This window comes from Esox lucius, chromosome 2 (genome assembly GCF_011004845.1).
Source record: "Esox lucius isolate fEsoLuc1 chromosome 2, fEsoLuc1.pri, whole genome shotgun sequence".
Classification (NCBI taxonomy): Eukaryota; Metazoa; Chordata; class Actinopteri; order Esociformes; family Esocidae; genus Esox; species Esox lucius.
In genome coordinates this window covers 29,103,272-29,119,413 of record NC_047570.1, presented here as the reverse complement: position 1 = coordinate 29,119,413, position 16,142 = coordinate 29,103,272, and the positions used below count along the sequence as shown (strand labels likewise).

The 16,142-nt window shown below is 43.6% G+C and overlaps 2 protein-coding genes across 11 annotated transcripts; one reads left to right on the top strand and one right to left on the bottom strand.

Annotated features, from left to right (window-relative positions):
* Positions 1 to 337: 337 nt before the first annotated feature.
* Positions 338 to 14,184, bottom strand: zgc:158785 (RING_CH-C4HC3_MARCH2_like domain-containing protein). 10 transcript variants are annotated; one of them, XM_034297263.1, is made up of 6 exons: positions 7,126 to 7,616; positions 4,204 to 4,782; positions 3,725 to 3,931; positions 3,305 to 3,509; positions 1,621 to 1,827; positions 338 to 950 (listed from the first exon to the last, which is right to left on the bottom strand). In XM_034297263.1, exons 3-6 carry the CDS (start codon positions 3,907 to 3,909, stop codon positions 792 to 794), a joined length of 756 nt encoding a protein of 251 aa, XP_034153154.1. In that variant the 5' UTR covers positions 3,910 to 3,931; positions 4,204 to 4,782; positions 7,126 to 7,616; the 3' UTR covers positions 338 to 791. The 10 variants fall into 10 exon arrangements, with proteins under 10 accessions (XP_034153154.1, XP_034153157.1, XP_034153167.1 ...); XM_034297266.1 differs by having other exon boundaries at positions 4,642 to 4,782; XM_034297276.1 differs by having other exon boundaries at positions 4,204 to 4,236.
* Positions 14,185 to 14,318: 134 nt separating this feature from the next.
* On the top strand, positions 14,319 to 15,682 carry cx36.7 (connexin 36.7). The gene is made up of 2 exons (XM_034297287.1): positions 14,319 to 14,864; positions 14,976 to 15,682. Exons 1-2 carry the CDS (start codon positions 14,375 to 14,377, stop codon positions 15,617 to 15,619), a joined length of 1,134 nt encoding a protein of 377 aa, XP_034153178.1. The 5' UTR covers positions 14,319 to 14,374; the 3' UTR covers positions 15,620 to 15,682.
* The last annotated feature ends 460 nt before the right edge of the window (positions 15,683 to 16,142 follow it).

The following is a 16,142-nucleotide window of genomic DNA, read 5'->3' as shown; positions in this document are numbered from 1 at the left end:
GTGATCTGAAAATGTGCACCTGCTCGCGTTCAGGGGGCGGCTCTTTTTGTGCATTTAAATTAAGCCTGATATGGGGGTTACATTATAAAATGTGCGACTGGTTGGCTGAACGCGTACGAACACGTGCAAAGTGGATGATGCACGTTCTCTGACAATTATCTGACATCACGCTCAACGTCCTTTTTCTTTGAAATATATGTCAGTTTATGGATGCATTTCCAAGTCAGTTCATTTGGTTTTCTCTTCGGTTTTATGTGATTTGTTGATGAAAACGGAAAATATTACAAGAAAGGGAAAAGGGATATTTTCCCCCTCAAACAGACCCCCCCCCCCCCCCCAGACTTACATAGGCAGAGTTTTTCTATTCTATATAACTTTAACAGGGTCATACATGAACTGGGAAATTTCACTGTAATCTTGTCCCAGAATGATCTTTTGAAATATAGTCTCCAAAAGAATGCTGTCAATTAAATATATGAAAAATGTTCTTCAGAGAGAAGTTTGGTCCCCCAAAGCTTGCTTGGTAGAAAAGTATCCTCAGGCTACTCACCGTCTTCTTGTGCCAAGTCGTTGTTTAAAAAAAAAGAATACCAGATGGTACCTGGTTCAAATAGAAATGCACCTCATGTCCTTGCATCCTTGATGATCATAAAGACGTTGTCCTTTAGATGTGTTCGGCCTTGTTCCAATCCAGATACAGCATTCTCCTTGCAGAGTAAACCCAGATCTATTCTGGATACACCACAGTCTGTGTCCAGGAGGAGTGTAAACTGCACCCAGTACCCTTCCAGCTAAACCACGGTCTCCTTGTTGGTGTCCTTGCTTAGGAAGCTGTGTTTCAGTGTGTGATACGTGTGTGGGGTCGGTGGTGGTCGGGCCATCTGTAACCTCACTCTCTGGTCTGTCCGTTTCCACGTCCTGAACAGGTGGATGTGGTAACGCAGCGACACCTGGTGGTGAACAAGAGCAGTTTATTGCCATATATAGTGGCGGCGGTTCTGAAAGTTCTGGAATGCGATTTGTTATTGCTGGAAAATATTTCAGGGAATCTGTGGAATCCGCTTTGTACTTTTTGGATTCTTTACTGTGGCTCAGTATTTGCTATGAACCCCACTCACTCAGACCCTCACAAAAGCACAACTCAAATAGGCAGCCTCTTGCCTGCTCTGTTTTCAGGACAGCAGCTATAAGTTTCAGCAGAAATTCAAACAAGCTTAGTAGACAGGCATAGTGACAACGCACTGATAACTAACATCACTACAGTAACTCATCTGCAAAAAGAAAGATTGTTAAGCTTTTGGTGGCAACTGTTTTAAAACAGTGATACTCTGCGAGCAGTCATGTTCTCACGCACTCTCTAAGCTTCTATGGAATGCTTCTCTCTTGCTGCATTTTCAATAAACATTGGTAAATGCTTAAATCAATTCATCTGCATTATCACACCTGTCCAATAACTTACAGTACAAAACTCACCAGTCTAATAACCAGAATCCAATTACATCAATCCCATGAATCACCAACAACCTACCTCAGTACAACAACTCACCAATAACTCACCACAGCCTCATAACACACGTCAGTCCAATAACTCACCAAAAATCCACCTGCCTAATAACTCACCAGAGTCCAGAAGCAGTAGATCGTGAAGAGAGCCAGAGTTAGCACGATGAGTCCCACGGCTTCCGTACTGTTACTGTAATAGAGGTCCATGGCACCCTGCACACACAGCCATCCTGATAGGCTGGCGAGCGGAGTGATGAACAGGAAGCAGATGATGTCTCCGCACAGCGTCCATCTCTGGTGCTGCATGGATGGCGATCCCAGCCACTGAGTATGGGAGGCAGGAGGAGAGGAACAGGGTTGGGGGGAGGGGGTTGTGTTCTGTAATTGGTTTATATACAGCCCATTCACTTAAGTTTTAGAATAGGGGTTACCGCCCAATTGGGGTTGCCTTATGGGTTTGGGTTAAACATGGTTAGGTTATTGAGATTAAGACTTGAGTCAGGTTAAAGGAAGTGTAAAGGGGTGGTTGTGTGTGTGTGTGTGTTTTCTCTCATAGGTTAGCTCATTGGTTCCTAATCTGCAGATTACCGTCACACGTGTGATAGGCAAGGAGGAGACCATTAATACAAGATGATGTAATGTCCTGACCTGGCCTGGCTTCTACAGCCCAGAGAAGCTCATGGAGATATGCTGGAGTTCCACTCCTGTTTTTGCTTTGGGTGCTTCTGTGACATCAATGGGCTGTGCCACTGAGGGCTGTCCTGTCTTTGTTTGATTGTAGACAATTCCCTCTTCAAAAGTGATATGGCCATTTTAAATGAATCAAAAAGGTGAATACTCTGCCACCTCTTACTGTGCTGGTGTATAGTTTCAACAGGTCTAGTCTAAAGCCATGGTTGGTTATTTATTGGTGGGTTATTTTTTTCACCTGACTTGTCCTGCTGACCTGGATCATAATGGCATGGCAAGTTACACACAGCTGACTTATTATAAATTATGTAAGCCATTCTTTTAACTAGCCATGCTAAAACAGTCTTTGGGACAAGTGCACCCTCCCTTCAACTCTTTGGAGCATCTACAGACAGGAAAGACACCATCTAATCTGCTCCTCAGGCTAAGTGGCTTTATTGGTCAAACCAGTCAGGGACATCAGACACTACAATGTGAATCCAACAAGGATCTCTGTTCAACAGCGTCAGATGTTACATAATCCATTTCAATCTGACATTTGAGTCTGTGTCTGCAATATGAATACGATTTTGCTGTACTGAATGTATCCCAGGACTCTATAGATGGTGGAGTGTGTTCATTCAGTGGTACCTCAGTGGGTTGTTGGCCATCGTTTGTTTGTTAGTTTTGCTCTTCGGCTTGATTCAGTTATTGATTTATTTGGGTGGGTATGGATGTGCTTGTTTGTTTGAATGTCATGTGCTGATCGTGAAGAAGATGCCTGTGTATTCCTTTGTATAACTGATGTCTCCAATCCTTCTTACTGTATTTATACATATATGAAACTGGATGCGTGTACAAAACGTATGTATATGCTTATGAGTGTACGATTGGATGTGGGTCTAAACTGTGTACTCGACCATGTGTTGGTTTGCTTGCATGCGTGTGCAAACGTCTTTCATCTCCCCAAACACAGGAGTAAAATGTATTATCTGCCAAAAGCTTCCCCTCCAATACAATCCTTAACAGTCCCATTCGTGAGAAAAGACCCCAACCATATTACCAGGGAAGGTGGTATTCCGAAACAGAATCCGTGTCTATAATCGCATACACTCTCCATTGTTTCCCCTACCTCAGTGAGAGGCTTGGGCAGTCTCTCCAGCGAGTACTGGTGGTGGCAGAGCTCACAGCGGCTGCTGTTGGAGGCCGTGAGCCAGTGTTCCAGGCAGGCCCGGTGAACCGCGGCCAGACTCCCCGCACACTCGCAGGGGGAGAGCAGCTCCCCGACACCCCCTCCCTCGTGACAGATACGGCAGAGCGGCTCCTCACTGCTCAGGCTGCAGGACAATGAAGACACAGTCAACAAAGAGGAACATAGAAAGAGATGTGTTCCAAATGGCAACATGTCCCCTTAAAACGGAAAAAGGGATGCTCTCTGTAGGGAATAGGGAGCCATTTGGGTGCAGTGTAGGAGATGGTAAGAGAGTCAGTACAACCTCTCTAACACCCCTCCACTCTTCATCTGTTATTTCCCCCCTCTGTCCTGACCCACCTGTCAGAGGTGGGGCTGTGAGTCATTGAGGTAGTGTGGCAGAAGCAGTCCATCCCTTCCTGGGGACAGGGTTCAGATTCCTCCCCTGGCCCCACCTCCGTCAAGGCCTTCCCTTCCCCTACAGGGCTGCCCACCTGCAGGCCCAGGGTCTCCTCTGGGGTCATGGCTGCTACATAGGGGGGCATTGACTCAGACTGGGGTGGGTTTCTGCAACACAAGGGCTCAGTCAGAAACATCCACCCTGCATGTAGGTCATCCAATCTCTGTACAGTTGACATGTATGTTATTTTTGGGCCAATAAACAAGTTGGGTTTAGGCCGGGTTGAGTCTGGGGCTAAGAGAATATTGGATCTGGGACTATGTGATGAGGGGCTAGTAGTAAGAGGATCGGTTTTGTGAGTTAGGACTTGGGGTGGGGCTAGTGGTGAGGGGTTATGGTTTGGGGGTGTGGCTGGTGATTGGGTTGGTTTGGTGATTACCATGACAATGGCATCCAGTCCTCAGAACAGCCTCTACTGACACAAATCAAAGCAGAGGCTGTGGTAGCCTGGAAACACTCCTCAGAATCCAGCTTGATTAATAGATTAACAAGCTGCCATATAATGTATAGCCCAATCCTTAATGTACACTTACGCTAACCCCTGACCCCAGTGCACAAGATGTGAGAAGATTGGACAGGTGCCACCATTAGGTTACTGTTCCGATGTATGCAATTAGATATTTATTGTAATCTTAGATCTCCACAAGTGCTTAGGGCCTGGTGAATCATCTGTAATTGGACGATAGACAGCATATTATCTATGATTCATCTTTAAAGGAGGGTTTCCTGAATAGCCTTTTATCCATGTGTAAAAGGCTACATCTGCCCCTGTTTTGATCTAAATGTCCAGACCCCCTGGGAAGAGGATGTTACCCACACTCAAATCCTGGGATGGGATGTTTTCTCTTCTGATTGGTTAAGTCAACAACGTCTTTGTAGCCAATCAACTCCAGACACTCCCAACTCCTTTGCATCCTCCAACGTGAAGTTCATCTGATTTAACATGTCATTGATGGGTCTGTGGTGAGCATTTGGTAATGAGTCTTCAAATCGAAATACTGCAAAGTGTCTTGATTCATTTTGATGATACTGTTTTGGACAGTAATATATAGTGGCCTACTGTTGTAAAGCAACATCATTGCACTGAAATAATTTCAATTTTATAATGGTATTTTTTGCAGTTTAATCACTTGATAAAAGGAAGGCAAGGCATACAGAATTTCCTGATCCAGCCATTTATCTTTCAGGCTGGTTAGAGCAAACTCATGTTGTAATATGAATTTAAAATATAACTATAGCAGGAATATGATAATATTCCAACAGAATTACTTAAGGAGTTATTTCCTGTGCTAGGTCAGCCAATGTTGAACATAATAAATTGCTCCCTTTCCTCTGGATGTGTACCAAACTCACAAAATTTTTTGGAAATTAAGCCTCTTTAAAAAAAAAAACATTTGAATCCTGACATATTAAACAATTATAGGCCAATATCGAACCTCCCGTTTCTCTCAAATAACTTAGAAAAATTGGTTTCCAAACAACTGAATGCCTTCCTGAAGACAAATAAAATGTATGAAATGCTCCAGTCCGGTTTCAGACCCCATCATAGTACAGAGACTGCACTCGTGAAGGTATCAAATGATCTTCTGATGGCCTCAGACAAAGGTTCCGCATCCGTCCTGTTGTTTCTTGATCTTAGTGCTGCTTTTGACACTATTGATCACTCCCTTCTCTTAGAGAGACTGGAAACCCATATTGGGCTACGTGGACATGTTCTAGCCTGGTTTAAATCTTATTTATCTGAAAGATAAATACGTTTTATGGTCGTATCCCAAAAAACGGTAAGTAACCTCTGCGTTACCCTTGATCCTGACCTCTCCTTTGATGAACATCTAAAATATGTCTCAAGAGTTGCTTATTTTCATCTTCGAAACATTGCAAAAATCAGAAACTTTCTATCAAAACTGATGCAGAAGAACTAATCCATACTTTTGTTACTTCTAGATTAGATTACTGCAGTGCTCTTCTTTCCGGTTACCCTGACAAATCAATAAATAATATATTCTGGACATGCATTTATTAAGTATTACAATTTGTACTCTTAATATGTTCACCCATTACAGCCAGAAGAGGAGTGGTTACCCCTCTGAGCCTGGCTCCTCTCTAGGGTTCTTCCTAAATTCCGGCCTTCTTAGGGAGTTTTTCCTAGCCACTGAAATTCAACACTACTGTTGTTTGCTCCTTGGTGTTCAAGGCCGGGTGTTTTGTAAAAGCACTTTGTGACAGCTGCTGATATAAAAAGGGCTTCATAAATAAATGTGATTGATTGATAAACATTAATATAAATAGCTTTGAAGCCACTTCCAATACCTATAGCCATTAAAATGTCTAACAAATTCTAAACTGAGTGGTTTGAATGTAGAGTACCGATTGGCCAAAAGCCATATTATTAAGAACTGTATATTGTATACCAGTTAATTTAACCAATATGGAATTTCTAGAATGTGTAGTATATGGCCAATATACCATAGCTAAGGTCTGTATGTAGTCACTGCTGTTAGCCATGGTATATTGGCACCGTTAACACTGAATGAATTTCTAAAGCCCTCCCACCACGCCATCACTGCTACTACTGTAGGCACACACAAGCTAGCCCCTCACCAAACACCTTCTAAAAATAGTGACCATTGGTTAGTGTTATGTTGTCTGCAAATTCCAACCAACTGTCTCATACTGGCATTGAGAATCCATAATACACCTAATGAAAAACAGCTTTTCACAACTCATGAGTGTAAATTAAAAAAGTTGACAATAACAGTGCCGGAGTTGACCGTGGCAGGGTTAACAATCCCCTTCCATTAAATCAGTGTACTCCTCCCATAAACTGATGCTCACCTGCTTTTACACTCATTTTTAAATGAAACTACATAATACTTAAACAATAAAAGGAAAGGTCTGGTTTTGTAAGGAGAAGTACATTGATCACTGATCACATGAATTAATTAAAAACCTTTAGAAATGACTTTGCCAAAGCATTAAAATAACTAGTGCTTTAAAGAGATATTGCAAATGTTCTAAAATAGCGAGTTTAATAAGCAAGTCCGATCCTTCTCAGAAGTTTAGTTAGTAGATGAAGGTGATGTGTCTGATGGACGCGCAAGCTGTTCTATTTGTGGAAAGACCCACTTGCAACACACATACCCACCCCCTTAACTTATCATGTAGACCTGCCTACTTACAAAACAGCAAACATGCAGCCATGAAAGTGGATCAACACTGTAACAAACACTATAGGACAAAATGGAGCCAGAGAGATAGAGAGTGAGAAAGAGAGAGAATGTAAGACAAGAAAAAGTCTTACCATCAAGGCAGCAGTGTTGTTCGTGTGACCGACCCTTATTAAATAGTGGGAGCCCCTATTCTCCAGGGCGGCTTGCCATCTCTGTCCTTTCTATTCCTCTGTGTGTGTTTGCGTAAGTGTGTTGGAGGAGAAAATGAGGCTCAACCCAGTGTGTTTTTCCATGTGTGTGTGTGTGTGTGTGTGTTTGTGTGTAGATTAAGTATGCTAAAGGTGGACCGGTTAGCCGGTGTGCTGAGAAGAAAACAGTGAAGGATTATCTCAACTAGAGGGGGGAGAGGAAAGTAGCCCGGGCCCTGACCAGACCAGACACACAGAAATCCTATTCAGTTCACAGTGAGTTACACCGGGAGCCGCTCCACCTCACCATAACCACATAATCCTGTTACAGGCAGCCTCAACCAAGTCCCTTTCACTCAGTGAACCCGCTTCCCGGTCCATACTAATGCTGCTAGCATAAACCCACAGCCACCACTACTTCAAAGACATGAGGGACAGAAGGTGTTGGCTGAGGCAGGGGTTTTTCTATGTACTCTTTATTTTGTGTATTGTTATTTTAGGGCAAATAAATACTGGTATAGATATAATTCCAGTGGGGCGAACAAGTATTTGATACACTGCCGATTTTGCAGGTTTTCCTACTTACAAAGCATGTAGAGGTCTGTAATTTTTATCATAGGTACACTTCAACTGTGAGAGACGGAATCTAAAACAAAAATCCAGAAAATCACATTGTATGATTTTTAAATAATTAATTTGCATTTATTGCATGACATTAGTATTTGTTCACCTACCAACCACTAAGAATTCCGGCTCTCACAGACCTGTTAGTTTTTCTTTAAGAAGTCCTCCGGTACTCTGCCCCCTGTATTAACTGCACCTGTTTGAACTCGTTACTTGTATAAAAGACACCTGTCCACACACTCAATCAAACAGACTCCAACCACTCCACAATGGCCAAAACCAGAGAGCTGTGTAAGGACATCAGGGATAAAATTGTAGACCTGCACAAGATCTTGGCCAACAAGATCTCTATTGAGAGGAGGATGGATGGGGCCATGTATCACGAGATCTTAGCCAACAACCTCCTTCCCTCAGTAAGAGCATTGAAGATGGGTCGTGGCTGGGTTTTCCAGCATGACAACGACCCGAAACACACAGCCAGGGCAACGAAGGAGTGGCTCTGTAAGAAGCATCTCAAGGTCCTGGAGTGGCCTAGCCAGTCTCCAGACCTGAACCCAATAGAAAATCTTTGGAGGGAGCTGAAAGTCTGTACTGCCCAGCAACAGCCCTGAAACTTGAAGGATCTGGAGAAGGTCTGTATGGAGGAGTGGGCCAAAATCCCTGCAGTGTGTGCACACCTGGTGAAGAACTACAGGAAACGTATATTCTCTGTAATTGCAAACAAAGGTTTCTGTACCAAATATTAAGTTCTGCCTTTCTGATGTATCAAATACTTATGTCATGCAATAAAATACTAATTAATTACTTAAAAATCAAACAGTGTGATTTTCTGGATTTTTTTTTGATTCTGCCACTCTCAGTTGAAGAGTACCTATGATAAAAATTACAGTATTCTACATGCTTTGTAAGTGGGAAAACCTGCAAAATTGGCAGTGTATCAAATACTTCTGTAATAGTTCTGTATATGATTTATTATTAGAATAAATATTTTGTTTTTTTTATTAGACAGATTACTTATAGCTCATCTCTAGACAGGTGGTCGGCACAGGGACAACACACACACTTGAAGTAAATGTGTACTGTACATTTAGTATCCTATTCAACCTAACACCTGATCCTATTCAACCTGATACCTGATCCCATTCAACCTGACACCTGATCCTACTCAACCTGATACCTGATCCTATTCAACCTGACACCTGATCCTATTCAACCTGACACCTGATCCTGTTCAACCTGTTACCTGACCCTATTCAACCTGACACCTGATCCTATTCAACCTGATACCTGATCCTATTCAACCTGACAACTGATCCTATTCAACCTGATACCTGATCCTATTCAACCTGACAACTGATCCTATTCAACCTGATACTATTCAACTTGACACTTGATCATATTCAACCTGACACCTGATCCTATTCCACTTGATACCTGATCCTATTCCACTTGATACCTGATCCTATTCCACTTGATACCTGATCCTATTTAACCTGACTCCTGATACTATTCAACCTAACACCTGATCCTATTCATCCTGATACATGACCCTATTCAACCTAACACCTGATCCTATTCATCCTGATACATGATCCTATTCAACTTGATACCTGATCCTATTCAAACTAACACCAGATCCCATTTCACCTGACACCTGATTCTATTCAACCTGACACCTGAACCTATTTAACCTGAAACCTGATTCTGGTACATTATCAATTTCTCAGTATTCTGTGTGTCAGTAGTGTGTGTGTGTTTTGATCATTATTCTTCTGATTTGTATACAGATCGGAAGCCAAAAAAACGACAGAGGAAATTTCAGGTGGGACAGAGATCTTCACACATCCCTGGTAGCACATGAAATAGGTCTTGAAATATGAAATTCAATAGGTCTGACATTCTCTGAATGGCGTCTCGAGCAGATAGCGAACTGCTTAATGTCTCCCACTGAGCTGGAAGCTTAGACTGCCCCATTGTCTCTGTCTGATACTCAGCCCAATGAAGCAACAAGGGCAGGATGGATGAACTTACAACTGAATTACATTAGAGGGGTATCAGTCTTTTTATGTGAATAGGGATTATAGCAATTTAGCTTTTAATTTTTTTTGAAGTGATTGGTGGTCCTTTGATCCTATCTTGTAACATATTCGAAAGAGACCGCTCAGTAGTCTAGACATTTTCCCATATGCCACCAGTGATTCAGAGTAAAATAAACCAAAATGTATGTTTAATTAAATTATTCTATTCTGTATCATGTTTTGGGAAAGATGGTGAGTAAATGTCAATACATTTTTTAAATCATCTACAAGAGTTAGAGAAACTATTTTACCATTTTAAATATAAAAGCGTCCAGGAAGAAGAACTTAGCTTAAAAACGTGAGAAAGCATTGTCCACTGGCTTTGAGAGTAGAGATTAGTAGTTAGTGGGCAAGGCCAATAAAATAAGCCTATCCATTCATATTTATAGCTTGTCATCTCTTTATACATTCACTCTAAGCTCAGATGAAAGTTTTGCTGGGGTAAGAAAAACACTCTGAGGAGGAATGGTGGGTGTAGAGAGACTTTTTCTATGACGGACAAAGCTGCTCTCTATGTGTTTCTTCCCCCCCCAGCTTCTCTCTCTCGGTCTTCCCTCCTCCCTCTCTTCTTCTTTTTCCCTCCCTCCTTTCTCTCCTCCCTCTCTCCCTCCCTCTAATCCTATCTGCCATTCATCCACAGTCTGCCTCTTGACAAAGCCCAGAGGGTATACAGAGTTACTGACATCACAGTGCATTTCGTCATGAGCCACCAGAGGGTGGAGAATTCCATTGACAGTCCCGCGACAGTAGCACAGAAAACCAGACGCCACAGATTACCTCCCGGAATATAAACACCACAAATGACCCCCATCGTCACACCCCATTGGAAAAGGACTTCCTATTTTGTATTTATTTACTGGGGGGCAGGGGGCAAATCACGGTTAGGGTGAGGGTTAAGGCAGGGATTTGAAGTGGTGTTGTGCATGTTTGTGTCTTGATTTAAGTTTAAGTATATAAGTAAGGAACATCCAAAGCCTGAAGGCTGTGAAGGGGCACCAGGGTCCATGTGTGAGAACATGGCAGTGTTCAGGTGTGAGAACATGGCAGTGTTCAGCTGTGAGAACATGGCAGTGTTCAGGTGTGAGAACATGGCAGTGTTCAGGTGTGAGAACATGGCTGTGTTCAGCTGTGAGAACATGGCTGTGTTCAGGTGGTCATGGTTAGGTGTGAGAACATGGCAGTGTTCAGGTGGTCATGGTTAGGTGTGAGAACAAGAGCAGGGCAGTATTCAGGTGAAAGGTGCTCTACAACCTCCCAATACCATTAAGGTCAAAGGACCACCAATAGAGGACTGTCCTTGGAGCCCTGGCAATAATTAGTTTGGTCTCAGGGAGGACTGTCTGTGTTTTTCCACAGTGAATAGGCCTGTAGTATCCATTGTCAACTCTTTTTAGCCAATTCAGTTTGGCCATGTGAATTCGAGTGTATGTTATACTGGGAGAAAGTTGGATCTCCCTTAAGACAAATACTTTTTCCACATAACCTTGAAGTGAAAATGATAACGTGTATAAATTGGCGCTACCTATAGTAGGTTTTGAAGTACTGGAATAAATAATTAGAATGTATCTTTAAAATAAAGCATTGATTCAGTAATAGATAACATATGGGTGCATTGGTAATATGCACCCAGTAGAGGCAGTCATAAAGATACAATAACTTAAACATTTTAAAATGTTATGACCCACTCCTGGATTAGATAAATAAAATACTCAAGTCTCCCTCTGACTGAAATTGAAAAGGCGTGATCTATCATTGTTTTAATGTAATAACAATGGTCTATGTACACCTTAGAGTTGAGTGTGTTAATTGTAAGTGGGTCAGTATTATGAAGGACTTTCAGGAATTTAAACATACGTTTTCTAATGTGGATCTGGAATCAGAAAGAGGGACTTGATTTCAGTTAAATTACAATACAATGTTGCAAACATACTGGAATACACAACGTAACAACCTCTACTCCCGCTCTGCATGGGTCCAAAGATCACTGCATTTGTCCAGAAATGATCGGCCTCCTGTGAAGGGCATCTATACAGACATTTGAAGCTTATCGATCCCTCCTGACATTACGTGCAGCGGGTGAAGATGGAGAAGGGGGTTAAAACGCTATGAAACCCAGACAGAGACTCTGCAGGAGACCGTCTAGAAACCAAGACGGGGGCTCTGTTAAGAAATCACAACCTGAATAAATACATTAAGAAAACGAATGAGCCGTGTCAAGCTTTGTACTGAATGACATTTCAGAAATGAAAATGGCGTTCGTATGATTTGGTGAGTTTCCCCTGAGTGCATTGTCCTTAGCTCTTTTAACCCTAACCCTAGAACGCTGTGCCGCAGAGGAAGAGTGTGTGCGAGACCCGACAGACAGGACTAGCCAGGACTGTTTGAAGCAAGCCAATAGGTCAGAGAGTTTTATCTGGGTGGCTCTGTCATTTGACTTTGAAGGGTCTTTTTTTAAAGCGCAGATAACGGGATTGGCAAGTGGACAGAGAGACGTCCAAACAAGCAGATCAGAAATAAAACAAAATCACTTACATGGATAGTGTTTCATGCAAGAGGCTCAGCTGAATGAATGCTGCATAGTATTAAGTCAGTACTTTAGCTTTTTATAGTGGCCACATTAACTCACAGACTGGTACTGAATAGACAAACCTACAACAGCTAGCAGGTAGCCCCAATCACAGGTATGCTTTTACTTTTTAGAAATAGAAGGGCCTGTAATTGCAACCAGGTGTTCAAATCCAACCAAGAGTGTGCAGGGATCTGGCAGAAACGTCCATGTGGTGGGTCGGGCACTTGCAAAGGTCAGTCCTGGTTGTTGGAGTAGTTGCAATGAGGCCAGGACATTGTAAATAGGACGCCACAAATTTGGGTGGGGAGAAAAATATAATACCGGAAATAAAGATACTGCTGAAAATGATTACGATTTAGCCGTAGCAATTTGAATGAATCCTTAAATCAATACATTTCTGAGCTTATTTTGAGTGAAAGCAAGTTATATTTACTTGCTTTCACTTACAATTGAAAAGCAAGTTAATTTAAATTGCTCAAAATCAAAATAAGATCAGAAATTACCATAAAATACTACTATTATCAACACCAAGTACAAAGGTGTGGAAATGTAATTCTTTCTATGCAATACGTCTCACACCTTACCACTTTGTTAACAAATTTATGATCAATATGTCAGATAGAAAGTTCATGCTCCAAGCCCAAATTCGTTCAGCCTTTAATATAGACAAATGACTTGCACTCTATGTAAGGGTACCATATATAATTGCATGTCCATTAATGGACAAGCTCATTACTCATTGTAAAATCTTCCGGCTGCAGAATAATCTGTAAAGAATGTTTATCAGCAAGCATTATCAGTGAGCTCTCCAAAGTGGGATGAGTGTCTCTTAGAAAATAGGTATAAAGGGACCCTGAAGACGAGAGAGAGGGAGAGGCCATACCACAGAACTCGGGTCAAGTGGCCGTTCATCCAGCTGGCTGTCTGGTGTGTGTTTGTGTATGTGTGCGTGTAGAACAGTTTTAACTTTATCTCTGAAGGAGTGTGGGATGGGATGGCTCCACTTGTCCAGTTCAGGGACAGGAGAGGAGAGTGCCTTCCTATCTACAGAGGAGCTAGGACTCAAGTGGTTCTACAACCAGTGGCTATCCTAAGAGTTCTCTATTAAAGAATGGCTAGTGTTAGTAAAGGACTCTATTGCAAGGCGGTCGTTGCTAGAGGAGGTCTGTGTATTGTGATACATTTAGGTGAAGATGAATAAAGTCAGTATGCTACAACGAAGGCTACAATGGATCCTAGGCTAGAATACTCTAGGCTAGAGTGGATCCTGGACTACTTTAGTGGATCCAAATCTACAGCTAGATTATTAACCTCAGTTTAAAGAGACAATCTTCAGGTATTACCTTCTAAGAGGGGAAGTGGATGAGTGGCGGAGATGCCAGTTGGAGTGGTGTGTCTCAATACAGATCGGAGAAGAGCGGACCCAGGACTATATTGGATCTACAGCAAAAGGGGGCTGGAGGAGGGGCGGTACTGCCCTTCTCTGACCGCTGTGTTCCAGACAAGTTATCCAGGGCTGAAGAGGCTCTACAGCACCTGTTCCCTGTACCTCCAGGACTGCCAGAGAGTAGAAGTGGATATGCCCAGACTCATTTATACTTATAATTGACTGGATTTATGTGACGCTTTTCCAGAGCTCATTGCACATAATGTGCCTCACCCGCCACCTTGAACCGCCGCTGTGGGAGACTTAGGTCACCCCTTCTCCTCCAAACGGCAGGCCACCAGGGACTTGGAGTGGCGTTCGTCTGCGCGCCCTGAGGGCTAGTCTGCCCCCGGTCCGTCCCAAACCACTGTGTTTCAGGTCAGTCATCTGGGATTAGAGTGGATCTGCTGAAGGCATCTCAGATTGGATCAATTCCAACAGCGTTAGAGAAGTCTTGTCTTTCTGAGGGGGGGAGGACCGTGGACCACCACTATCATGACGGAGTGGACACTCCTCAAACGGCTCCTGGACGCCGTCCACCAGCACTCTACCATGATTGGACGCCTCTGGCTAACCGTTATGGTGATTTTCCGCCTCCTCATAATTGCCGTGGCGACCGAGGACGTGTACGCCGACGAGCAGGAGATGTTTGTGTGCAACACCCTGCAGCCAGGCTGCACCACGGTGTGTTACGATGCCTTTGCCCCCATCTCACAGCCACGCTTCTGGGTCTTCCACATCATCAGCGTCTCCACGCCGTCTCTCTGTTTCATCATCTACACGTGGCACAACCTGTCGAAGCTGCCCCGCAAACCGGCGGGCCAGGGCCACGGGGCTGACCCGAGGGAGGCGCTTCGAGCCGAGGGGAAGGACAGGGGTCGCGAGGCGTTCGAACGGAGCTGCGACTCGGATAGCTGCTCCATCCGCTCACACCGTCACCTGGGTCACAGCCTGGCCGACGTCTTGGAGGGAATCACCACCCAGGGTCAGGGCCTCCTGAAGGGAGAGGCCGCCACTGCTACGGCCGCCACCGCCATGTCTCTAACCCCGGCCAGGGCTCTCGTCTACAGGGAGGGCCACTACCACGCGCCAGGAGGCCCTGGTGGTGGTGGAGGAGCAGGGGGTGTCCTCTCCAAGTACTATGTGTTTCATGTGTGCTTCCGGGCGCTGCTGGAGGTGGGCTTTGTCACGGCCCAGTGGCTCCTCTTCGGCTTCCACGTGCCCGTCCAATTCCTGTGCGAGGCCACGCCCTGCCGGCTGCCGGTGGACTGCTATGTGTCTCGACCCACAGAGAAAACCATCTTCCTCCTCTTCATGTTCTGTGTCGGCGTCTTCTGCATCCTTCTCAACCTTTTGGAGCTCAATCATCTAGGATGGAAGAAGATCAGACGCTCGGTCAGGCTCGGGGAGAAGGGCTCGTGGACTGGTTACGGGGGACCTAAAGGGGGGTATGATACCTTTGAGACTTTCGCTACAGACAGTCCCTCACTGAAATCTTCTCTTGGGTTCAGGGACATCATTAGCACAACGTCGCTACCAACTTTGGACCTGGTAGTTGACCACCGGCCCAACTGGACCTGTGCTGTGAACTGCTCCACATTTAAGGAGCCCGAGGCTGGGTTAGAGACAGCAGACAAGCTTCCCAAGAACCAGGAGCTCCGGATAGGAGAGATACCACTTCTGAAGAACCAGAGGGAGGGCAGGGGATTCAAGCTACACAGTACAGAGGTCTGGATATGAAATACTGGAGAATCTTTATAGTACTTGATAACTATGAGAACTGATTCTACACTCAATTTGTAAGTACATACACATTTGCTGTGGTACTCATTGCTGCTAATGTTGTTTCCCAAGAAAACACTTTAAATGAGTGTCTTTAGATATGAGCATATAGTTTCCCTCAACACTGTTTAAAAATATTACTTAAAAAATAAATAGCAGCCATAAATGTCTAGACATTATTACAACATATACAAAGCAATAGTTTAAAAACATACATTTACACATTCCCAGCTTCATAGTTTTGGGAAATGTTACGTAACTAGAGGTCAAATAATTGACAGCCCCCTACTGTACCTTATCATCCATCAGTCTTTAATCTAGCCTGTATCTCCTGACTTGAAATGGACCCCAACCGTGGACCAACCCAAAGCATTGGAAATAGTGCCTCCTTTTTACAGACCCAAAAAGAATGACAAAACCTAGAAGACAAAGAACAATCCATGGACTATCTATTTATCGACTTGATGTACCTTTAATCCAC